Source organism: Cyprinodon variegatus, unplaced genomic scaffold (assembly GCF_000732505.1).
Source record: "Cyprinodon variegatus isolate N-32 unplaced genomic scaffold, C_variegatus-1.0 Scaffold234, whole genome shotgun sequence".
Lineage (NCBI taxonomy): Eukaryota > Metazoa > Chordata > Actinopteri > Cyprinodontiformes > Cyprinodontidae > Cyprinodon > Cyprinodon variegatus.
The window spans coordinates 1,061,182-1,087,435 of record NW_015150687.1 but is presented as its reverse complement, the minus strand read 5'-3'; the positions used below and the strand labels follow the sequence as shown (position 1 = coordinate 1,087,435).

Below are 26,254 nucleotides of genomic sequence, written 5' to 3'. Positions count from 1 at the left end.
TACAACCTTTACAAACATACACTACAATCACATGCAGTTAGAATAAAAAAGTATGATAATACTAAGACTGAGAGACCTGCAAAGAAAGAAGATAATATATTTGGTTTATAAAGAACTGATACAACTGGTCCAACTTTAACAAGAAAAATGTCTTGTTGCACTTTATTATATCTCTTTAAAATAAATAAATAAACATAAAATATACAACTGAAATTATCAGACATAAGATCTCTCCAACATAAGAAACTTTAAAATAGTGCCTACTTTTTTTTTATTAAACAGAACTTGTAAATAATGTACAGAAAATATTGTTCAAAAATGTACAAAATGCAGCAAACAAATATATCAAGTATAGTGCAGTTTCTTTTCCAAACATTTTACCAAACACTGACAACTGCTCATCAGCAGGAAATAGCTGAGCCACCGAGGCTGCATCAAACATTAATGCCTGACCAGACAACAAAATAGGAGCAAAAGCCGTCTGCTTGGCAACATAACTTGGTTGCTTTTGATTAATGGATTTTCACAGAGAGATGGTATAATTTGAAAAAATGCTTTATGTGTAGGATGAATAGTAGAATATTTCCCTTACTGTGAAACCAATGTTACTGGTCCTGGTTTCACTTTTAACAACAAAGAGACTCAATATTGAATAAAATTAACAAAATAAAATAACAATTTAAAGCAATGCTTGAACCCTTACTGACACAATCATTCATTTCTGCACACACCCTAAACTAGACCAATACTGCTAATATTCAACCCATCCGTATGCTCAAAGCTCATCGTCTGAGTAGGTACCAGTGTGAAGGAATCCAACTACCGGTAGTTGTTGTTTTTTTTTTTTTTTTTTTTGCTTTTAAATGCCAAGCTGAGTTTACAAACTTTAAAGTCCTGACTTGGTACATCACAGCCTGCCTAAAGCTGCACTTTGCATCAGTAGCATAGCATGTTTGCTTCTGGAAGGAGATTTTGCGGGACAAGACTACGGTAGGTGGCTTTGGATTATGATAAAATTAAAATAGGTGTACCATGCATAATAAAAGGTAACGAATTGAAAAGACAGAGTACAGTGAGTTAGTGGGTGCTAAATACTCACACTGCCATAGATCATCTAACTTTCCTTCTAATCCCATCAATCTTCTTCAAGTTTGTACTTTTTTTGGGTCCTGCCCAACTGTAGCTTATTAAACACAAACAGTGTCATTTTTGCTCATTTTCTCCGAGCGCTCCCTGGTCTCCTGATCTGCCACAGATGGTTGTGGATGGTCAGAGCATCCACGCTAACGGACACAGTCTTGGCGGGGATCACGGTGAATTGCTTGCGGTCTGAGTTGTATTTGTACAGCTTGTCGATCATCTTGGCGGTGATGGTGCGCGGCCCTGTGCCCGTGTACTTGACGATCACCTCGGTGTCTGGTGAGTATGTGTAAATGGCTCGAAACTGACACCCGCCATCGCGGAAGAGGATGAAGAGGTGGTTGGATTCACACTTTTCCATTTCCTGGAAATAATAACAAGAGACAAAAACACACATGATCAGAAAATCAAACAAAACGCAGGAAGCTTTGTGAGCACAGCTTAGATTTATTCTGTTTTATTTCACTGACCTCAAGGATAACGTTCTTCTGAACCTCATTAACCTTCCCAGCCAGGCAGCAGTGGGCGATGGCATTGATGATGATTGGCTTGTTGGATTTGGAGCTTGGTTCCTTGAAGAGTTTAGGACCTGTACACAAAAAAAATACACAAATTAAAATTGAATTACTCTCCTCAATAATTTGGATCAGAAGTTTGATATTATTAACAATCTAGTCCATGGAAAAGCTATGGAAAACATAAATGGCTAAGGTTAATTTTTTTGCTTGATCTGCCTAAACTGAGCAGTGACCAGCAATTTGGAAATTCACAAACCCAAGTTTCTTTTATTGACTGCATCAGGTCACCCTGAAGATAAAGCCCTTCAGTGTAGATGTTATCACTGTTTGAAAAGCTTAAACTGAACTCATGGGTTGTTGAAATTAAGTCAGGGGAAGGAGAGAGTTAAGAGAATCTGTTTGAAAGTAGTTTGTGTTTTCCAACATATTGAAGCAGTGCTAGAGAGCATGACTTATAGGATGGGCTGCTCAGTGGCACAGTGGGTAGCACTGCTCTGGGTACAATTCCCAGCTTCCTCCCACAGTCCAAAACATGACTGTTAGGTTAATTGGCTTCTTTAAATTCTCTTTAGGTGTGAGTTTGTGTGTGAATGTTTGTCTCTGTGTTGCCCTGTGATAGACTGGTGGCCTGACCAGGGTGAACCTCGCCTCTCACCCGTAGACACCAGCACACCTCGCGACCCCACTTGGTATTAAGCGTGTAAATAAAATGGATGGATGTATGGACTTTGAGCATGTAACAGTAAGACATTACAGCAAAGGTTCTCTGTTTTAAACTGTCTATAGATTTCCAAACATCAGCAGTGTTTTTAAACCCCAAAGAAAAGTTGTTTATTCTCTAGAAATTGACATATAAACTGCTTTTTTTCATAACGTTAGCAACTCTAATTGTTCAAATTGATAAGATGCTAAAGCCAGTTTAAAGTTTTCATACTGCCTTTATTTTGAATTGTTAGGTATTTAATTTTTTATTTATTCTTTTATTTTTTTAATTGAAACGGTAATCTCGATTACAATGCAAATTGTAGTTGACAATAAAGATTGATGATTATTCTATTTAACAGTGACTGCTCTCTAACACAGCTGTGGGAAATAACCTCTACAGCAGGAAGGCTACAAAAATCTCTCAACTCTCATTCTGTTACATCAATTCTCCAAAAGGACAAAAAAAGAGATAAAATTAAATCTCCGTTCACCTTGATCTTAACAACCACTTGATGTCCAACCAGCCTGTTAAGAGGATTTTGTATTGTGCTAACAGCAACCTTCATTTAAACAGCCAGAATGGGTTTGATTGTGTTCTGTTGTCATTTATTTGACCAGGGGTCCATTTCATGAAGCAGGTGTAAAAACTCAGATTCATATCCGCAAATCTAAATTGATCTAGCCTAAAGTCGGGAACTCTGAGTGTTCTGTATCACAACAGCTGCTATCAATAAGTTCAATCAATTTTAACTAGGTCCACTCAGAGTTAAGGACGTGCGAACCATGACAACAGGCAACAGGAAGAGCCTATTTCACCCCACTACAACTAGAGATTTTAATTCAGAAATGTAAAAAACTAAAATAAAAGATGAGAATGTGTTTATAGGACAGAGAAGCAGTGCTAGAGCTACAAAGAGGAAGAGGAAAAGGAGAAGACTGTTGCACCATTTAATGCTTAAGTTTATATCAAGTGGCCGTTTTACCATTTATTAAAAGAACTCTCCTCACTGTTGTTCCTTTTGAGGGTCACTAAAATAAGATTTTTCCTGATTAAAATAACACTCCTAGACCTAACTGTAACAATTTATTTTCTAAATTACATTTTTGTAGCAGAAACTGAATTTTAGACGGTAAAAAACAACAACTAAGTTGTACTAATAAAATATTTATTTTATATATCTCGAAATGTTTACACATTTTAACTGGCCATTCTGAAATGTATCAGCTTGACTGAAAATGTACTTATGATATCTGAAAATAATTTTGTTCATTAATAAAATAATGCAAATGCTGACCAGTAATTTTAGGAATATGGAGATCTGAAATAAATTTCTAGACATCAAGAATGTTTATTCTAGATGTGGAGAATATCAGTTTGCATGAAATGGTCATTTACTGTAGACAAAGAAAAAATGTTTTTTTCTTATATCAGGAATACATATTCAGTAAAATTTGTACATATCAAAATGGCTTGCCACAGTGTTGTTACTGTGAAAATATTACGGGATTATTTCTTGAATGGTAGTAGATCAATGTATTTATTTAGGGAAAATCTTCTGGCAGCAGGTGAGGATGAATAAAAAAAAAAAAAAGCTGTTTTGTCTTGTCATTTTTTGTTTCTGACTCACCACTGTACTCCATTGAAATGACTGATGAGGCTATGGAAGCGCTCTCCCAGTCTCGGTCCATGTTCCTGCTGGATGCCCTGCTCAGCATAGGGAACGAATCCACAGAACACACAGATGCAGCCCTTGTAAATATGTATAAAAAAAAATAAAAAATAGATATGTAAATAGAGATGCAGGATTTTAAATCTGATCAGTGCATTTACAAACACAAGTTGTCACCTGTTTGAGTCTGCCCCACCAGAGATGACGCTGTCTGCATCAGTCACCAACGACAGTGTTGATCCTCGATGACTGAAGCTCAGATCAGCTAATAAGGGAGCGAGAAGAAGGTATTACCAGTTACTTTCACTACTTGTATCTTAAAACAAGCATTTACCTTACTTGATAAGCCACACAAAATATTGTTAATTCATAATGATTCATAAAACCCTGTTTATTAATTAAACAAAAAAAAATAATAATATGGATTGAAAAAAGCATGCCTATATATAAGAAATATCATCTTTATTCTATGGACAAACTTAAAAAAATACAGATGAAATCTCTTTTCTTTGCAGTTTGCATTATTGATAGATGTCATGCAGAGCAGGTAGGAAAGTTCACCTCCCCTGCAGGCTGCTCCTGAACTCTGGTTTTTGATTAACATTGACACCTTCAGAGAATCACCTGCATGACACACATGCACACTCTTACAGGATGACACAGCAGGCCCACAAACAGATGCACAAATGAAGACAACACAGGACACTACTCAAGCAGAAACAGATGTTCTTACGAGTTGTGGATCCTTTAGGAAGGCTGCTGGTTTCTCCCCGATGCATGGATTTGGGTCTGTTCCTCCGAGGTTTGGTCCTGGTGCGAGGCTTAGTGAGACCCTGTTCTTCCATAAGAGCTTCTTGCTTTCTCCGCAGATACTCCTGTTTGATAAGCTCTCGACGGGCCTTCTCTTCTTCTTTACGAATACGGTCCTCCTCTGCTTTCCGTCTTGAGTAAATAGCACAAGAAGTTAAAAAAAATTATCTTTAATATTTGTTGGACCTTTTTGGACTTTCTGTGTTTGAATCTTGGCCAGAACATACCGAGCCTCATCACGTTTTATCTCACTTTCTGCTTCTTGCTGCAGTTTCCGGAGTCTGGCCTCCTCAGCTTTGCGCTGCTGTTTGAGGAGGAAGGCGGCACGGCGTTTTGCCATTTCATCCTCTGCCTTCTCATCATCCTGAAACATTTTAAATAACAACACATGATGCAGATCAAACATGCAATGCCCTAGAACAACTCCCTTGAACCTTTCCTAATTCTTTAACATTAACAAATAACAATAAGATAGTGAAGATCTTCTATGATGTTTTGCTTCTGTTGGAGGGACAGGATAGGACCATCTGTGAGGTATATGACATAATTTTCACTCTCAAGACAAAGCTCCGAAAAATTGATTCCTTCTTTGGAATGAAGACCAGTGCTATTGTCCAACAGTTTCTTGACCAAAAGGCAGAAACAATCAAACATGATTTTTCCAACTTCTACAAGACTGTATCGAATCTGACTGCTTTTGCATCCCTTCTCTTCAGCATCCTCACAACCAGTGCAACTTTAGAGAGAATGCTTTCCCACATGACTGCAGCCTAGAGTGAGCAGAAGAACCATCGCTGTTGGAGCTCATCAAGAGGGATACTCAAGTCAAGACCAACTTTGCAACTTTGCAATACAGTTGCAAAGAATTCTACAGCTTTGCATTTAAGCAGAAGGCCTTATTAGAAGCTACAATCTGAAGCGAGCAGTATAAAGCCAAGAAGATCTAAGGCAAGATAGCTGTCTAAGATATAGATTAGAATATTGTGAGCACTGAGCCAGAGTGGTGCTAGATTTTAAGACTGTGCTCTTTTCTTGTGTTTCACAGGCAGGTGCTTTCTGTGGTGCTGAAAGTGCATTGTCTGTGATGGAGAGAACTGAAAGAGGTTTGACTGACAAAACATAAAAAAAGAAAGAAAAAAAAAATCAGCCAGGCGCTCTCCTTGGTGCTGGAAGAGCACTGATTTCTACTATGATGGAGAAAAATTGAAGAAATGTTTTATTTCATTTAGGTTCTTGTTTCCTTCTGACCAGTTTTGAGTCATATTTTTGGTTTTGTTCATTTTTCTTTGGTTAACAATGTCCAGTAAATGAAGATCATTTCCAAAAACATTTCTTTTATGCAGTTAATCTACAGGGTGTGATTCCTAGCTGAATGGGTTTTGTTTTTTTCAGAAATGTAACCTACAGTAATTCAGTGCATGTTCTACTTAAATGTGTGGTTAAGTATATTGTTCTACTCGAGTAAACTCTTTATGTGGCGTTTGGAGATGTCCTGGTATTATGTTGTTGCTCCATGTTGTTGCAGAGTTGAGGAGTGGTGGCCTAATGTTTAGTGCATAGAGCTTGGAATCCTGAGCTTCTGATTTCAAGCCCCACTCCCAAAGACTGCGACTCTGGGTCTCTGAACAATACTCTTAACCCCACACTGCTTCCTGGGTGCCGCCCAATGAAATTTCTCCAATGTGAGATTAATAAAGTTAAATTATTATGAGACAAGGCACATTAAAATACTATATTTGAAAGAACAATTATAAACCTGACCGTTCTGTTTGATTATACACAGTCAGGTGTGTTAACTTAAGGCACTTTGAAATAGTATGAAAGCTCCTAGATTACTTTGTTTTCTCATGTGAGAGAACTTGGAAAAGTTTAATAATGCAATATATTTGTTACGTTTTTAATTGCAGGTTTTTATGTACTACTGAATCAACCAGATGGCAAAGCATAGTAATGTTATAAGCAAAGGGGCAAAACAGAAATGTTAAAGTTCTTTAAAGTTGTTTAAGACCTCCTTGATGCATTGATGTCCCACATTGTCACACAAAAACATGTTCTTTGTCCCACATGTGGTGAAATGGGATCTGTTGACCCTAGTTGTGGAACCCTGTCCCAGTCAAAGTCCAAGCCAAAAAACCCCAAAAGAAATGCAAAGAGGAACGTGAGAAAATAAAAATGCAGTGTCCTCCACTCTCTAGAGGTGCAACCCGTGTAGAGAAATGCTTACTTTCACCTGTAATTGTAAAGGTACTTTACCCAGTGCTGACTTATTGGGGCTTAAAAAAATATACACAGCCTATTTCGTTTCAATTTTAAGACCTTGTATCCTTTACCTGAACATCACAGTTATACATTGCATGTGTTGTCTGTCAAAAAAAAAAATCCCTTTAAAAATAGTTTGTAGTTGTAATGTAACACATTATTTAAAAGGGGTGTGAAATGTTGAGAAGTCAAAGAAAGCTACATGTCAATAAACAACAAAAAAAATAATAGTTGGATTTACCTTAAAGAAGAAGCCTATTACACCTTTCTGCTCAGCTTCTGCTGAGCTTTCTAGGACATCTGCGCCGGCATCCTCCACTGTATCCTTTAGCTCTGACAGGTCCACCTCGATCAGCTGACTCTTGATCCTGGCGCTCTCATCGGCACAGTCATTCTGTTTGCTGTAGTTGGCTGCTTGGTCCACCTCTTGTTCTGCTTCCAGTGATGCAGATTCAGATGTCTTGAACATAACTTGCGAGTTATGGGATTTTAGTTTGCCTGGAGAGTGCGCACTTCCCTTTTCAGTGCTTCCATGCACTCTGAATGTAGCACCCCTCTGAACGCTCTGTACTTCAGCAGCACTGGCTGTCTCCAGTTCTTCATCATTAGATTCCCGTGAAGAAGTCGTGATTACCTGGAGCGGGTCGTTGGACTTACTTAAAGCCGGTTTGCTTTTTTCTTTCATTTGTTTGCGCTCTACTTTGTTTCGTTGGCTGGAAGTAAGTTTGGGAGGACGGCGGGAAGGCATCGAACTACTGCCACCGATATCTACAAAGTGAGCTGCAAAGGCTTTAGAGTCTGAGGTAGAGGATACTGTTTGGGGTGTATTTGGATCTATCCCGGAGTCTGTGCTTTTATCTGTTTGTGCATGCTCTGGTGGTGAGACCACATTTTGTTTCATCAGAAAATCTTGCTGCAAGGAAAGCTGCATCATCTGTTGCTGGATAGAGCTGATAGCTTGATTGAGTAGATCTATAGAGTGGGAGCATTCATTGAAATCTGGTTCAGGACTGTTATCCTGAGAAAGAGAGTTCCAGCTCTTGTCTCTGTTTATCGGCCGTCCCTCTGTTTGACTTTTCAGAGCATCGAGACATAAATCATCTTTACATGACTGCGGCTTTGCTTTCCTCCTCTCTGTAGATGTTGATCCAGTAGACTCCTTGGGCTTTTTTAGGGGTAAAGGAAGTGTGTCACTCCTTCCTCCACCTTTCTTTACAATGTTCAAAAATGCAGCTTTTCCAAGCTTTAGTCTCTGCTTAGCTGACAGGGCTTCCATCTTCTTCTTCTGATATTCTATTGAACGTCTCTGCTCTTCCAGCTGCATGTGAAGCTGAAGCAGCTCTGAGGGAACAAAAGAGCCAGCAGTTATATTCTTCCCCAACATGGGATTAGAATCCTTCACATGCCATGGAGGGGGAATCTCGGACCCATCAGGTGTGGTCTTTTGGGAGCTACTTGTACTTGAGTATCCCTCACGAAGGCCAAGTTTAAGAAGCTTTCTCTCTGCAAAGCTGGTCATTTTGACTCCTATGCTACCCGAGGCGCTGCAGCTGCTCGCCCATGACACGGTGCTGGGACAAGGGCTTGAACGTCCGCTTGCATCTTCTTTATCCTCATGCTCGCTTACCTTCAAGTCCTCTCTAAGCTTTGCCGACTCAACTTCTCCATTTCCAAATTCATCGATGTTGCTCTTGTCTAAACGATTCACCCTCAAAGTCTTCTCCAGCTCTGTCTGGTCGTCCTCCTCATCGTCTTCTTCGAGGTCAGCAATGTCGGAGTCAGAGTCTTGCCCTGCTTCTGTGACAGCTGAGATATGAGTGTGCTTTTCTGATTCAGCCCCCAAGTGAAGAAAAAAGCCTGGAGACTGGGGGGCATCAACTGACCCCTCGACAGGGGGCCTGGGAGAAGTGAGTACTGAATCAACCACGGGGAACTTCCTTTTTGAGGAGTTTGGTATATTTGTAGGGTTTTTTTTCACTGCTGCTACTGCCCTGCAGTGATTCTCCCCACTTTCCTCCTGCTTGTTCACTGATATACCCTTCTCCTTGGCTTGCTTTGGGACAGTTGGTATTAAAGGTTCCAGATAGTAACCTCCCGCCTGATGGTCATGAGCAAATGGACTTGAGTCTTGACGGGCAACATGAGAGCCATCAGAAACCCTGCTGAATGACGGTCCAATCTGTGCTTCCAGTTCATCCTGCTCCATTTCGCTCACGATTCGACGTCGAGAAAGATTGGATGGATGAATGACAGCAACCAGTTCCTCCTCCTCAAATTCCTCTTCTTCGTCCTCTATGCGCATGTGACTGAGAAGGCTTTGGCCACTGAGTCTGTGAGGCAGAACTGATCCTAGCTTGTGTTTCGGGGTCATGCTCATGATGTTAGAGGCCAAACTGTCCTTGCTGATGGACCGAGCGAGGCTAATGCTGTCCTCATTATCTTCTTTGGCAAAATGCACTGCATACGGCATTGGCTGAGACAAAGGTCTAAGCAGAGAAGAGTGAGATGATGGGTTGAAACCATGCAATTGGTTTTCAACACCCACTTTCACTTACAATTAAAACCGAGAAATGCCTTTAAACAGATGTAATCATTGCCTCACCTCGCCCTTCTTTCTGGCCATGCCAATATGGAGTCTTGACGCTGTCCATCTGTTTGCACAGTGGAGTTTGGCCGGTTTCTTACATCTTGAGAAGCAAAACCTTAATCATATTAAAAGAAATATTTGTTAAATCTGCAAAACCACTAGTCACTTATTAGGAATTTAGCAGATTTAAAAGATGGACTCAAATCTGATCAAAAGTTCAGGTCTGAAATGTGTAACAAACTCACTAATATAACTTTTCATAGAAGTAGTTAGTCGAATAAATATAAAAGAACAAAAGTCAGGTGCGTAAAGACTGTACGTTTTTAGCAACCTTTTTTTTGGGGCAAAAACAAAAATACAAGCATTCTGACCGCTGAAACTTGTTTACATTTTGTCACCATACAACCAGAGTTGATAATTTTTAACAGGTTTGTATTGGTAAGATCAACACAAATTGGTGCACATCTATGAGGTGGAAGAAAAGGATACATATCCTGCAGAGTCAAAGCTTTTTAAAATCACCTTTTTGCTGTAATTTGCACAAAGTCTTACGGGGAATGTCTTTGCCAGGGTTGCACCTCAAAGATTAAGTTTTTACCCCTTCGTCTTTGTAAAATACCTAATCCTCCATTTTCAAAGTTTTTTTAAAGAGACATTATGTAAGTTTTTAATGGAAAACATCTTTAAAATAGCCTTTTTAAAAATTTTGACTAAAACATTGTTTGAAGATCAGACTGACACCTCAGTAGTTCAGTGCTGATGCAACTATAAGCTTGTAGCCCATTTTCCTGAAATTACTTTCAGTTGGAAGTTCCCTCACCGTTTCTCGGATGGTCAAGCACGTCCATGTTAAAGGTATCCGACGTAACAGACAATCAAAGCAGTATATTAAAGATTTATTTTGTGGATTCAGCTAAACTAAGACACCAATGGAAACTCCAAGTGAGGTACAAAACTAAAAAAGAACCTTGTTAAGTATGAGCGTGTGCCTCCAGAATAAGCAGAAGACTGCTGCATTTCTGTGTTTTGGCAACAGGTAGCAATATTATTAAAAAACTCTGTAAAGCCTCTTTAAGTCTCATCCAAGTTTTTTTTCTACACTCTATTGCAACCCTGGCTGTACATTCAGTGATGCTGTCCTGCTGGGAGGTGAAACTCTAACTACACCTAAAGTCTTATGAAGCCCTTCCAAGTTTTTTCCAGTTTAAATCCATCCTTGTCATTTTCATATTTAGAATACAGATTGAACATTGCTTCACGGTGGTGTTCATAGCTGTAAATACTTTGATAAAACCTAATCCTTCTCGGCATGTTGATCCATGACCTGTTCTGTGAGTTCTTTGGTCTTCATTAATGTTTTTCTTTGTAATTTTTTTCAAACAATACAATAACACCTTCCTGGAAAGGAAGAGCTGAATACATTTGTTTGGAATATCTTTAAAACTCATAAAAGTTGTAGGTCTTGATTTATTCATCCTATTTCTTCATGTTTTGCTGCTGTTGGTGCGTAGTAAATATATCTTTATCAATATTTGGGACAACAGAATGTGCACCAATATGTGACGTGGACTACCTGAAGGGCCCCTCTCAACAGCGTTCTCTTGTCTCCGTCTAGGGGGCGGTAAGGACTGAGATGGGCTAGACGGTGAGTTAGAGCTGAAACCAAAAAAAAAAAAAAACAGTAATAAATATTAAATCTAAGATCATTAATTACAGAGATAGTATAAAAACATATTTTCCATCCATTATATGTCTAATTTACCTATTTGTACAAATCAGTTGATTTTATTTCTGTTTTAGTGTCTTGAATAGCAGTACAGTTGTTTAGTCCTAAATGTTTGGCGATTAAGAACAGCTCGTACAAATGTACATCTCACACTACATACTCATTTTGCATGATAAACCTTTATCTTAGTAAAGATAAAGAATATAATGCAAAAAAGCCAGAAAAAGCATGCAACAGAAGTGAACTACAATCTTGAACAAGAGTTTTTTTTCTGTTGCATTTTATTATAGACAGCATTTTTGCTTAATACCTTGGCTCATTGCTGTGGTTTGTGATGAAGATGTCAGCTGAGTTTGACGTTGGCAGGAAGCTTTGTTTGGTGACATTTGAGATGGGTACATGAGACCGTGAATTTCTGGGCTGCAGCAGCACTCTCACTAGAAAAAGCAAACAAACAAAGAGACAGATTTATAAAGCAAAACAAACCAACAGGTTAATAAAGTTGTTTATATTAATTAGCTTTCATCTAAATTAGTTATGTAAGCTTAAAGGGGAACGCCGTTTTTTTTTCATTTGGCCCATTTGGAACCGGCGTTGCCCTTTAAGAAAATCTATAATGCAACACAGTAATTTTACCATCTTTGACCTCCTGAAGGTCTCTGGGGTGAACAAAGTCTGGCTTCAAATTCTCAAACCACCAGAAAAGCTCAGCAATGAAGACCATCACATTATTCTGCAAGACAACATTTAATAATAATAAAAAATAGGTGACTTTTTTAGGCTACATGAAGCTACAAATCTCACAGTCTGCATATTTCACTGAGGCTGTCTACATTTCAGTCAGTTAGTTAATGCCAAACCAGATCTATACTACAGCCCAGTGTAACTCCAATGACACTTTTCGAATTTACCTTCAGTAAAGGTGGTGAGTAGAGAAGATCCTCTGGATTCAGATAGAAGCACTGGTTCAGATATTCAACAGAAAACTCTTTTAGCAGATGGATGTTGTACAAGCTGTCTGCTATGGAGGGAACTTCCTTCAAGCAGATATCTGCACATAAGCATGACAAAAATTGTCAATAATTAAAAATGGTCTACTTTTAAGTAAAATTATTTTTCCTATTATAGACATTTATATTATCTTATATGACATACTAAAGGTATTTAGAAGAGAAAATGTTTATTACATATGTTTTTAAAATCAGCTATACTACTCAGCTCTAAACAGGGAGAAGCAGGTAACAATTTTGTGCTTTGTGTCCAAATTTTAAGAATGAAAAGATTGTTCTCTAAAAACAAATAATACAAATTCTATTTGTGTTAATTGTGCATATACAAAATAAAGATATTTCAAAATATCAAATCTTTGTTTGAAATTAGTGAAGCCATATTGCAGTGAATCCTAACTCATCGCCTGTGCCTCTAGAAATAGGATAAACACTTAAAGTTCTCTGGTGAAGGGGTAACATAATATCTAGTGTGATCTTTTTTTATAGTTTTTATAGATAATTTATAGCTAATTTATTTATAAAAAATGATAGATAAATCAGCAAGAAAAAGCTTTACAAAGACGGGATGGATAAATTACACCACAAATAATCTGAAAACAAATAATATTAATTTCTAGAGTTTTATATAACTATGCCAATAGTTGAGAATAAAACATTGTTAAATCATGTTTAAGCTGTTTTGATAATTCAACGACCTTATGTCCCAGCTGCACTTGAATGCAGCATGCACAGCTTTAAGCGAGAATCCCCTTTCGCCGAGGAGGTTTCTTCATATTGTATTGCATAAATAGTTCACATAAAGCTGTGAGTCTTATCTGTTTGGGTTCAGCACATAAACATGTTACACGTGTTAAGGTAAGAATCAACACTGTACCTGTTTGATAAACTTACTGTATGTACAGAACCAACTGGGTTCTACTGGGTATCTTGGGTATGAATATATGAACTGTTACACCCCTACTATGTGGATGTTTCTGTTTTTTCATGTGATGACTTAATTTCTAATCTAGAAATGAGCAAATATTTTGTCAAAAAAAAAAAAAGAAGAAAAAATAAAACATCTAACCTTCAAGTCTAATAAGATCCGGGCAATAGAAGTGGATCAGAACAAGCAGGGCTGTGCCGTCACTCACATCCTTCAATAAGTCTTCCAACAAGGGGAAGTGCTGAAGAGTGCGACCTGAGAGATGATCTCTGCGGTACCGTACCTACATAATGGAGGAGGAGCCAGGTTAACAGAAGAAAGACAACCTTATCTAAACAAACAGAAAGCCAGAGGTCCACGTTTCACACATAAGCACATTTCCAACTTTCTGAAAACTCTGCTCCCTCACTTTAACATGCATACAGTGGAGTTCCTTTCTCCAGGTGGTTCTGAACCGTTTATAAAAAAAACTCATATTTTGTATTATATCAATTCACTCTGGGTTTTGTCATTTTGGCAGGTAAAAACTAATCAGCCTTCACCTATGAGAACTGGCATCATGTCAGCAGTATTTCGTTTTAAAGATGAATAACTAAAAAACCACATTTAGGGTTAATGGAGATAAAAGGGAGAGACAATCCAAGGTGAAAAATAAACAAAAAGGGGTCAATGATGAGTACATTACCACGCGAGGGAACTCCAGAGGCTCCAATAAACAATAGGCCAGAGCATGCCATAAATCAGGCTGGTGAGGGAAGACAGAAATAATTGGGTGGAAGTTAACAATGAAATGAAACAAGCAGTGGGTGGGCATGTGGAGCCGTCTGAAACTGGACTCTATGCATGCTGCTTTATGGTAACAGTTGGGTTGAGGATATTGTAATGGAGGAAAATGGATGTAGATAGAATTGCTGTGGGGCTTAAAAATAAAGCAGACCAACAGAGAAAGAAGTGGTGGTTTCGTCTTTTGCCACTAGGTGGCACACAGTCACCTTCTTTGTACACCTAACAGTATCTGTTGTGTTGTATTTATTATGTTTTCTCCTTCATAGAGCCTTTTAAAGCTTATTTTAACTCAGCTTTCCAAGTAAGTGCTTAAGTGAGAAACTTAAATACACAAAACCAACTCAGACGACATGCAAACACTCACACATATAGGAAACATTTTACACTTACAGGTACCAGCTTCCAGTACCATTTGGAGGGGGACTATTTTCCAAGAGGCACACAGGGAGAAGGATTAGAGGGACACAAACAGTAAGAGTGGCAGACAAGTCAGGGTTTAGATAAAAGGACACAAAATCAGAGTTATCTCTAAAAGAGATAGGTCTGATGCTAATGGATACGGACGATGATTAGACTGAAAATAATCACAGGCAATGTTATTTCAAATACAGGTAACCAATTTCACAATATAGGCAAAAATCCCAAAATTAGAATCCCATAATTCTACATTGTGTTTTGATGTGAAGTTGTGTCATTGCCACAAACTCATGAGAACATGACATGACATGACCACAAGATGCCAAAAAATCACATCAAATAGGCTGGCTGTTACACTTTACTGAAAAGTCGAGGGCTTCCATACAGAAAGCCCATATTCTTATCTTCAGGTAACACAGAGTACATGTCAGATTAAATAATACTACTTATACTTCAGCGATGGTATCTGGGTGTTACTTTGTTGTATGTATGTCTCGTAACATGTCTGTTGGTTGTGCTGTTCCTTTTGCGTCTTTTTGCAGGTGATGAAGCAGACTGAGGATGTTTTGTCGTTGTCTCCCTTTTGTCTCCTCTTTCTTTAATCTTTTCTCCTTTTTTTTCTGTTTTTCCTTTCCGGATCTACTTACATACAGTGTCCATATAATCTGAAAAACTCCCTGCATAATTATAATAAAGCAATTTGTATACATAAAACAAGCAGAGCACTATGGCGATAGCCCTACTGCTCCTCTTGTAAAAGTAAATCTGTTGGGCTCTTTTTGGCATCAAGACAATTATCCTTATTGCCACATTACCAGACAGGGCACTATAAAAAAAAAAAAATGGTGAGGGCAAAGGAAAATGTATGCTTAAAAAATGTGCAAAAGCAACAGGAATAACTGTAGGGGGAAAAGTACCAACAGTAGTGGAGAACTTTCTGAGTTCATATCTATACCCTAGAAAAGCAAAAGTAATTACCGGTAATTAATAGATAAAAAGTTCTTAATCCCTCAAATCAAATCAATAAAGAATTAATAAAATGCTATATTTGCATTTGTTTAACAGAAAATGGTAAAGATTATTTTTTCAATTAAATAAAAATACCTTTACATATTACATATTTCACTCCCCAAAATGATTGTCTGCATTAAAATTTCACTTTTGACTTTTCAAATTCTTTCAGTCTTTAATCTTGATAAAGCAATGAAATTGTACTTTATCTTACAAGGTTTTTGCACCTTATAAGGGCTGCAAATGCTTGTAAAGAGTTTTGTCCATAAAAGGTTTTGTCAGTAGCAATTCTAAAGTTTGGAAGACAGTTTTAATGATATTCTGAGTAAATGAATGAGAATACAGGCAGATAAAATACTGAAAGTTAAATGTCATTACTAATCAGTTTGTTTTACTGTCACACTGTCATGATCTTGGCACTGATGACTGGCTTAATTATTTATTCCAATTCACCTGTCCAACTCTGCTCTGTTTCTAATCACTGCTCATATGATCCACCTGCTCCTGCCTCTACTTAAGGTGCTTGCACCCAGTCATTGGGGCCAGATTATTCTTGTTCTCTCTAGCCAATGGTGAATGTTTTTAGCTTTACCTGAGTGTTTCTGATTAGCTGATCCTGACTTGTTCCGCCTCTCAACCTCTGAACCTGCCTGTTTCAGTCCTGATCTATTTGCCTGACCTGGCTTTGGATTCCTGAACCTTTGATCCTGCCTATTCTGATCTGTCTTCCTGACCCAGCTTTGGACTCCTGGATCCTACCGTTTTCTCTGGGCATGGACTGAACTGTTAAACCAGAGTTTCCTGCCTCAGATGCCTAGCTGCTGTTACTACAGTTCCGATTTATTAAGAAACATTTTTGAAGTAATCCTTATGCCTATCTGGCCTTGAATACTGGGTCCTCTGTTCTGAGCCTTGAATCACACTGAGTTTAGAGGTACTTCAACCACAAAGCAGCAGATTTAAAACAAATTACACAACGAATAAAAGTACCACATGGAATCACATGCTGCCAGACACTAATATAAGGTGTCCATAATGCATGCCTACTTTGTGACATGCCATGTTTGTTCTATTACATTAAAAAAAGCACAACTTAACTTCCTGAATAAGGACACAATTCAACACTCAGCCTTTTTAAACAGTGGAGTGACATGAGAAAACAAAAAAACATATACCTTATGGTGACCTGGTGACTCCATGAGGTGCTGCTTCATTTTACTCTCTTTTTCTGTCAGCTCCTTCATCTTCATGTTGACCTAAGGGAAAGAAAATAATAAATACAGTAAGCTGAAAGTGTTAAAAAAAATCCAAAACCTGAACATATTTGCCTGGTTAAAACCTTGTTAATCCAAAGGATCATAGCATCTTCCAGGTCATAAGGAAGCTCCTTGGAGGCAGTGATGTTTGAAAATCGCTTCACAGACGACACCACCTTCTCTGTGCTGATCATTCCTGCCGTATAGGCCATCATCAGAGCATCGATCAGGTGGACGTGGGAATTCTGAGTACAAAGAAGTACAAAGAAAAGCTATGATGCTATGATCATGTATTTACCCCACTGTGGGAGAGGGTTAAACAACCTCACTGTGGACAGAATCCCCATAAATAACCATGTTGCACATTGAGCCTAATAATTATTTGATAGTTGGTTTCTTATATTATCAGACTCAAAAACCACCAAAACTGTCAGATCTGATTTTAAATGATTGACTTCCAATAGCTGAATGTGGAGTTTGACCTACATAAAAAAGGAAATTATTTCACTATTTTCAGTGTATTATTGGACTAAAAAAACACATATTCTAATGAATGTCTGATTAATACACCACTTTGGATCTTTAAATCAACTGAATAAGTTTTACATCACTTTTATAGCACTTTGAATTTGTATACAATCAGTGGCTCACAATCCGAATGACCAGCAGGAATGTTCATTAGTGCTGCTAATGAGCGACTACTTGTTGTCTCTATAATTCAAATTCCTTGTTTGGTTCTGTTGGAGCCACAAAGGACCTATGGAGCAGCAGGTTTCAGACTCACCCACTGGGAGAGACATGGTTCCTGTTTAAGAAGCTTTTAAAACACTTCAGTAAAGAATTATTCTTATAGAGACTTTTTAGTATTGTTTAGAACCTCTGAATGAATTTCAGCCGTTTCTTTTTAAGGACCTTTTTAACTAGATGCTCCACGGGACCTTTTAGATGTGTGCTAAACTTTTCATTATTTAATACATAATTGGACAAATTAAGTTAGCAAAAGTGTCTCTAAAAGGTTGTTTCTTTGGCTGGTTTTAGCAGTTGCAGTTTTTGTTTTGTTTGCGCTTTTGACAGAGTCAGAATGAATTACCAACCATTTTAATAGGAGAGGAGCTGAGATCCCGATCAGACACTGGCGTGTTGTTGGTCTCCAAGACATAGATTCCTTTCCTAGAGAGGGCTTTGATGACAGACTGGTGGCTTTGCAGGGAGGCGGCCTGTTCAGCTGGAAGGATGAGCCCACACACTCGGCTGTAGAGCTCTCCAGACAGCAGCAGGTTGATGATGGGGGGCTTGATGTGCTCCTGCTCATACTGGTCTGTATAAAATGGATCCCGAAGATCTGTAGGGATGTTATCTGTAAAACGGAATGCCAATGACAGCTTTTATTGTTTTTCTTTTTTGTTTTTTTACAGAATGCTTTGTCTGGGTTTTTTTCTTTAATATAATGTAAAGAAAGATATATGTTTGCAATAAATATCCTAACAGTTTGCCCCATCACCCACATAAGTTTTTCCTTTTCACCATGTTACATAACAACACAGCACACAGACTGAAGAGGAATTAGACTGTCTGGAGAGGAATAAACACAGCCCTAGGGCAAACTCAGATGCTGAACATGTCAGGTTGTAAGTCAATGAGTTAACAGACTTAGGACCGATGTTTAAGCTGGTGTTTTCCTGCTCATGGACACACACGTTAGGTGGTTATTTTTATATTCTTAGACTTGTTAATCCAGATTTAGAGGCTGCAGGATCTTTAGCTTCCAGCACGTTCGGTTCTGATGCAGAGCAGCGGTGACAAGAACAGAGCTGTTCTTGTCAAGCAAAAAAATAGAGACAAACCTTCTACTATCAGCAAAATACATTTGATTTAAACAGTGAATCAAATGAGGTGATATATAGGACTCAAGACTGCTTCAGCGTAACATGTGTTTTATTGATCAATAATAGAAACCCAGGCCAATTTAAATTGTCTTTAAAACCAAAAAAGGTTTTTCAGCACAATAACATGCTTTAAGAATTTTTTTTCTTTGCACAAATAAAACAAAGAGCACTGTGTTCATTTTTCAAGTCTGAACACGGGCAGACCAGCTGCTTCCTTTTGGCTCTAAGCAGGAAGTGAATCTCAAAGCAGATCATATTAAAGAGCAAGATGTCTTTCCTGTCACACATTTGACAATTTTAACATTGTTTATATCAACTGAGCTTGCTGTGCCATTTGGAGGTCAGGGTAAATATTTGTCACTAGAGGTACTTTATTTTTTTCTGACATATGTAAATCTATTAATTTTATGCATTTTATGTTGGGAAATGTTATGTTTTTTATGGATTATGTTTTTTTGTCAGAAGCTGCTGTTTTGTAATAACTTTTGTATGTTTTTTTCTAAATAGATTTTAATGCACATAATTTTATATTTTTGTCTGTTTGGTCTTTTTTTTTACATTAATTGCAGAGTTATCCTCAGTTACTCATTGCTTAAGTAGCTTTTTTAACTAATACTCTTTTACTCTTAATTGAGTGACAGCTATATACTGGAGAAAAAAAACACATTGCTTTTAAAGTTTATATGTAGCGGTGCATTGAGTGGCCCTTTTACAGCAAAAAGAGAGAAACAACACTCTGAACATTATTCCTATTTAATACAGACAGTTTTTGTTAATAGAGAAGACATTTTATTTTATGTTTTCTATAAGTCAATAATTTCCTCTGTCTCCTACACCACATCTGAACACAATTTACGCTGTTGTTAGAACAATTGCTATACGAGCAGGAGCATGTAAGAACATATGTCTGGTTTGAGAATTAGACACATAAACTGTCATTTGGTCAATTTACATTTGTAATGAACAATGCAAACAGCTTTATATAAAAATCGCAGCAGTTTCATTGGAAATATCTTATTTTGACTCAAAGCTTTTTGTTATATTACTGTTTTCTTGTGTAACCAAAAGCCAAAAAATTGACAAACAAGGAAAATAAGTTCAGCTACCAAAAGAATAAAATGGATAATATTTGTCTTCACAAGTATGTATATGATTAACTACCCATATGAAAACAAAACTCAGTGAACAACAAAAGCACAGCAAGGGTGGACCTAAATAACAGAAATCTGTGCCTTTATCAACCCACTGCATGCTGGACACGGTAAACACCACACTTTCCTTCTTGCTCAGAGCTGATATAGTTGTACATATGAGTATCCAAGACCCTGTATATAAAATGCTCTTTGCACACTACATCAGGTTTGATTAAGTCTGCCTAGGTTTGCTCCAGCTCCACTCTGCCTCAGCCTCAGCTACCCTAAATGTCCCCTTGTCCTTTCTTGGTTGCCGTGGTGATGGTTGATGAGGGGAGAAATGTCAGCATGGCTAATAGTGGGGGCTGGGATGCTGTCCCATCTTCTTCTCATTTCATCCTTTTTACGGTCTGTGACTTTAGGAAGTGTGTTTGTGTGCAGTTCTGCTCTAATCCTTGCTGATCGATATCGACCGATCTGATCGAAGCATCACAGCCCACCCTGGTGAGCGTGTGTGAGGGGAATTAAGAAAGGTTGTCTTTGTGTGGCTTTATATAAGGAGAGTCTTTGTTCCAGTTCACGCGCTGTCTCAGGCAGGACACAAACATCTTACCAACGGATGATGCAGGGCTTTCAGACTCTGGGCAATGAAGCAGAATGATGCAGCTCTTCGATTCCAGTAAGACAGCTTAATGAAGAAGAGGGCATGCTGAAAAAACACAATCCTTACAATGCACACGTGGACACGTCTAAAGGTTTTACCTAGCAGGCCTAAAGCCAACCTAGCAGCTTTTTCAATTTAAATTAGGTGTACCTCTGGAGAAAGGTACTTAATATTAGAAAAATTATAAACATGTAGCACCTCTGATACAGTTTTTTTTTTGTGTGTTTTTTTACATTATCATGGAATAATTTTTTTACATTAGAAAATTATTAATAAAAAAGCTTTAGAATCAAAATTGGATAAAAAAAAAACTTCTGGTACATAATCTAGTAAAATATGTCTCCATTGGGCGGGAATTAGCATGTTATGAGTGTAAACAAGAAGGCTTTGTTGAACAGAACACAAGCCTTCAGGTCCAATCCCATTAAACACTTAAACATGTGACTGGCTGACTCTGACTTTCACACCAGATTAAAACAAAGACAGTCCTCCTAACACCCCTGCATTTATGTTGAGGTTTGCATTTAAAGCTGATATGTCCTAAACTCTACCCTACGCAACCAGAAATATGTTCAATTTGATCAAATTAAACAAGTCCAACCAGGTTTATTTTTCTAGTCCATTTCTCCTTGTGCACGCTCTTTTTTAAAGTTGCTGTTTGCATCGCTCATACAAGCTTACTTTCCAAAAGAAGATTTGCAATTTTTCCACTATGTCAGACTCACTACCGGTAAGTTAAAATGGGGACGAGCACATAGGACGACCTTGCAGAAACATATCACCAGTATGATTGACCACTGGTGGACCACTTATTTTGATGATCCACTCGGAAATCTTCCTCCACTATACCTTAAACAATCAAACGGTTTTATGAATCTCAAACACGCCTCAGAACTGGATTTAGAATGAGTAACGAAATAAAAAGGTGAATTAAAATTTAGATTAAAATAATATTACTCCATTGTATTCTTTGAACTCTAAAAGCTTGTCAAATAATCAAGGACTAAGAAACTGAACAGAAGTGATCTATGGCTTTAAATGGTGCAGCTAATCCCAAATGATGATGTCATAGCTTTGGTACATCATGAGATCACCAGAGGAACTCCTCTGGAAGCAATTTAATAATAACACTGCAAACACTGGAAATTAATAAAACAAGAAAGAAACCACAACACAAGTCAGATTATTGATTCTGTTCGATTTCAAATGCCTACAGAAACCACTTTCATCTTTTTAAACACTTTCAAGTAATTAGAAAGTTCAGGAAGAAATAATTCTATGCTAGAGATAAAAATCCCTGAACAGCCTCTCAGAGAGAAACTGGTCGTTGTTCCAAAAGCCACAGTAAAAACAACATAAAGTTTGCAAATGCACAAAATAATAAAAAATGGATTCATCTCCTTTAGTCTGTTCACAAGTGTTTTTCTGTAAAGGGTATAGTTAAATTTAGGGGAAGCTTGCACGCCTGACAAAAAAAAAAGTATGAAGTAGGCAGTGTCATGTTGTGTGGTTCTTTTATGCCAGGATGGACTGGAGCACTTCCCAACATGGATGGCAGAACAAGGAAAGAATATTATACGGAAATATTGGAGCAACATTTGAAGACACCATCCAGGAAGATAATGGTGCAATGATCCTAAGCATCTCACCACATTAATAAAAAAGTGCCTAAAATGCAACATTTTTTCAGGTAACTATTTGAAGAATCATTCTTTTTGTCTCACAGGAAGATCATGAGCACATCTGAAATGGTGCGTGAATAAGGCAGCCTAAAAATCCGACTCGGGTTCCACTGGTTCTTTCAGAAAGGACAGATCCAATTTACAGTAAAGTATCCTGAGAAGTTTGGAGAAGGATACTTAAATGTTTAAATGCGGCCCTATTAAGCAGGAAAGGTTTACAAAGTTCTGACTTTAAAGAAAGTAGAAAAAAAAATGGCTCTGACTATTCTGTCTTTTAGCAAATATTAACACTTATGAGTGCCCTTCATTACCTAGACGGGGGGAAAAAATTGCAAATAGCAGCCAAATTGCTGAGCTCTCCTAAGCAGGATTCCAGTGGGAAAAGATTGTGTCTGTTATGGCTGAGTCATAAACTACAGCAACTTTTCTGTAACATGAGGACAGCCTTAGCATCTGCTTCCCAATCCAACACTGTCCTGCTGGGGCGTGTAAAAAGCAGCACTGACCTAGTCCTCAGAGTCCATGGCGAGCAAACAGCGAGTGGCACAGAAACCCACATAACAGTATTCATTTCCAGACATCTACTAACCAGCACGGCACTGTAATCTGTATATTTCAGTAGTCTCATTTAGATCCAGCAATGTTACTGACCTCTCTATTAAAGGAGGAGACGTAGGCTGACTTCTCAGTGTCTAAGCTGAAGATTTGAAAAACTGCTGTCACTGTTTTTTTTTCTGTTTTGTTAGTTTTTTAGTCAAAAAACTTGTTTTTGTTATTCAAGAGGAAGCTAAAAAAACTAAAATAAAAGTTGACTTTGATGAGTAATAAATTCTGCAAAAACACGTTATTATATTTGATTTAAAAAGAATAATTTATTTAAAGATTTGGCCACAGTAATGTGCAAATTTTTTTTTAATGATGTTTTTCATGACCTTAATTATTAAACCTAAAATCAGCAGACACAGGGCTACAGTTTGGACAGGTCAGCAGCCCTTCACTGAGGAGAAACACAGAGCCGTCTGTCTACATTCAGAGTAAGAGAAGGCATTGATTCACAAATTAACCCATAAAGCATTTAAACCATAGAGGAGATCTCAGGACACAGTTGGAGCGAAGACAGACAAAAATCAGTACAAATCAGACCAGCACATCCAAATAAAATAAAAAAAAAGATGTACTTTTGGGATTTCCTTTATAAATATCCTTAGAGTAACCAAACATAGTTAAAGCAGAGTGATACTCCCAGCTGTAAATGACTAAAATTAGTCTCTAAAAGTCTGAATTATGGTTTTTATTATTATTTTACTCAGCTGAATACTTTTTGGAGCAGCATAAATCTGATGGAAAATATAATAATCTAAACCCTGAAGGTAATATTATCAGAAAAGGTCAGCTAAGGCTCTGAAGCCTTGAACTTTAGCAGCTGGTAGATGCACAAGCTTGACCTGTTTATATGTGAAACAAAAAATAACTTCTCAAAAACAGCAAAACTATTCAGGTTATCAAAGATTAATGCAGCAGCAGAAAAAGGTTTAATCTGCTGCATTTGGGTTCTGCTTATTTCATGTTTTCTATTCCAAATCTATTTTTCTTTTCACTCTAAATCATCTACAAACTGCATGGTTTTAATTCACATAGCAAATTAGGGAAGTTTAATCATTTTAGCTGATAGCAAATCCCTTTACTGAAGCAGAAATACAAAATGTGTTGGATCAATTGATTGATTGATGTGTGCAGACATCATTTTTAAACTATTCCTTCCCATTCTTTATGGCATCTAAGTATTGAATTTCAGTGGACAGTGTTTGCATGCATACATACTTTAATTAAAACCCTTCCTTTACTGTTGGATCTACAAGTCCTGCTGGAAAGTTAAATCCCAGTATCAAACATTTTGCAGCTTTAAAAACGTTTTATTTCAGGATTTCATTGTGCATAACTCCATCCATCCTCAATATAATAATTTTAGACAAAGTTTCCTCGACCCTTCTGAAAAACACTGTTCTACTCTGGATTAATTAACAGGCATTAAAATGAATGGGGCACCTGTGTGTACATGAAATCAAAATGAATAACTTTTAGGATTTACAGTTGAGACATCACTCCCTTATGTTCTTGTAACATACAAAGGGGTGGACTTAGAAAATGTCGGGCCCTAGGCAAAGACAGGCAGGGGACCTCTGAATTGAGAAAACAACACATAAAACCGACCCATTATACAGATACAGAAATTTGAATAGAATAGACATACATTATTTGTTCTACGTTTTGTTGTCGTTTTTCTTGTTGTTTTCCTCTCTATGTTTTGTTCACAGCTGACTTTTCATGCTGTCTCGAAAGGAATGAAGGATTTTTTTCCCAATCACTACACTCACTAACTGATTGCTCCTCCCTGTGTTTCCAAAAAGGCGACAGCAAAAGTAAATAACCCAGTCCTTCTTTTCACTGTAGACAAGCCATGATCTGCTTATCTGTTCTCCATTTTTCATTTGTATGAAATAATAGCTGCATGAATCATGACAGCAGACAAGATAGAGGAGAGCAGGAGGCGGGGTTACCAATCTACTTGCTCTAGAGAGCAGAGTTCGATGCTTTATATGTCGTTGCTTGGTCTCCAAAAGCAGAAAAAGTAGCTAGATTTGGCACTGAGACACACTTAATATTATAATCATTCTAATGGCATTTCAGCGAAATTATTTTTTTTTATCAAAAACGTCATTAATCTGCACAAATAAGGAATAGTTGTATTAACTATACATGTTTTATGGGGGCCCCAGGAACATACAGAGATGCAAACATATTTTCTTTTCTTTTTTCTGTACACATCAAGAGAGAAATGTCTGATTAAATAATTGCTCAAGAGTGTGTGCAGGGAAGAACAGAGGGAGGAGAGATCCTTACCTATGCCGTAGGCTTTAGCAAACAACCAGCGTAGGTTAGCTTCTATTTTGGACCTGGCACAATCGTAGAGCTCCAGTGGTACAACCTGAGCCTCCATGCCTCCTCCTCCTGCTCCTCCTCCATCCTCCTCATCTTCAGCTCGTGCTGTTCTCCTCCAGGTGCTGTCCCTGCCAGCACTCACATCCATCCTGCAGGCAGAGACACAAAGATCTCCCAGCTAGTGGAGGCAAAGAGCATTACATCACCAGAGAACAAAACAAGCAGGGCCTGCTTCACCTGCTTGGTGATGTAAAATAAAATCAAATGAAATAAAATAATATAGATCTTCCAGGCTCGCCTCCTCTATCTCACTCCTCATAAGTAAACGCTTTAATGCAGTGATAATCAGATGGTGATGTGTCATGCTGAAGTCTGCAGATCATTGACAGCTCTTATTTATAACCCATCACTTTTGAACAATAAGGAACAGAGGTTCTAATGCCAGAATAAATAAATAAATAAATAAATAAATAAATAAATAAATAAATAAATAAATAAATTCATTTAGCAAAGAATAGACAGTGTGTTATCCTATATAATCAATATTTTTTATAAATAGAGACTCACTTCTAAGAGCGCATTTGCGTCCTTGTGTATAGCCTCGGCTCTGCAGGTAGCTGTAATATTAAAAAGCAGACATGCTGGGCCTGGATCCTCCAGCCAACGGTGGAATAACGGAGACTCCTCCCTGTCCAGCGACACAAATCTCCGGCCTGTCGGAGCGAAGCAGTCGCTGGATGTCCGTTAATCCAATGATGAAGAATAGCCTGTTTAGCAACCATCCGGTAGAACGTTCTGGTGGGAAATTGAAAGTGTAAACATTAGCTGCTTCATGCAGGAGCTGTCATTGCCCGGAGAAGTCAGCGGACTACCGGTGCTAGAGGAGAGCTGTTGTAGGAGCCTGTATCTATGGGGACGGGTGTTACCTGCCTGGAATATACTGGTTTACCAGCTGAGGGCGCTGTTGTTCACTGGTTAGAGTGTCTCTCTATTTACTATCTGTAAGTAAAGATGGCAGTTACATGGAAAACTGTTGTTTTTGTGAGGTTGAAAGTGAAAGTCTGGAACACCTGTTCTTTGATTGCATTATAGTCCAAAGCTTTTGGCTTGATTTTCTGATGTGGATTCA

The 26,254-nt window shown here is 37.9% G+C and overlaps 1 protein-coding gene across 6 annotated transcripts; it reads right to left on the bottom strand.

Annotated features, from left to right (window-relative positions):
- Positions 1–822: 822 nt before the first annotated feature.
- LOC107088985 (calmodulin-regulated spectrin-associated protein 1-B-like) lies at positions 823–26,038 on the bottom strand. Of its 6 annotated transcripts, none has more exons than XM_015381477.1 (20): positions 25,693–26,038; positions 25,087–25,274; positions 17,915–18,177; positions 16,904–17,065; positions 16,740–16,820; positions 14,527–14,559; positions 13,492–13,633; positions 12,327–12,466; positions 12,052–12,148; positions 11,726–11,852; positions 11,263–11,345; positions 9,705–9,804; positions 7,344–9,588; positions 5,071–5,207; positions 4,767–4,975; positions 4,595–4,657; positions 4,211–4,298; positions 3,992–4,113; positions 1,611–1,729; positions 823–1,504 (listed from the first exon to the last, which is right to left on the bottom strand). In XM_015381477.1, the coding sequence occupies exons 2-20, from the start codon at positions 25,271–25,273 to the stop codon at positions 1,214–1,216; spliced, it is 4,689 nt and encodes a 1,562-aa protein (XP_015236963.1). In that variant the 5' UTR covers position 25,274; positions 25,693–26,038; the 3' UTR covers positions 823–1,213. The 6 variants fall into 6 exon arrangements, with proteins under 6 accessions (XP_015236963.1, XP_015236965.1, XP_015236966.1 ...); XM_015381479.1 differs by having other exon boundaries at positions 3,992–4,068; XM_015381480.1 differs by lacking the exon at positions 4,595–4,657.
- Between the last annotated feature and the right edge of the window lie 216 nt (positions 26,039–26,254).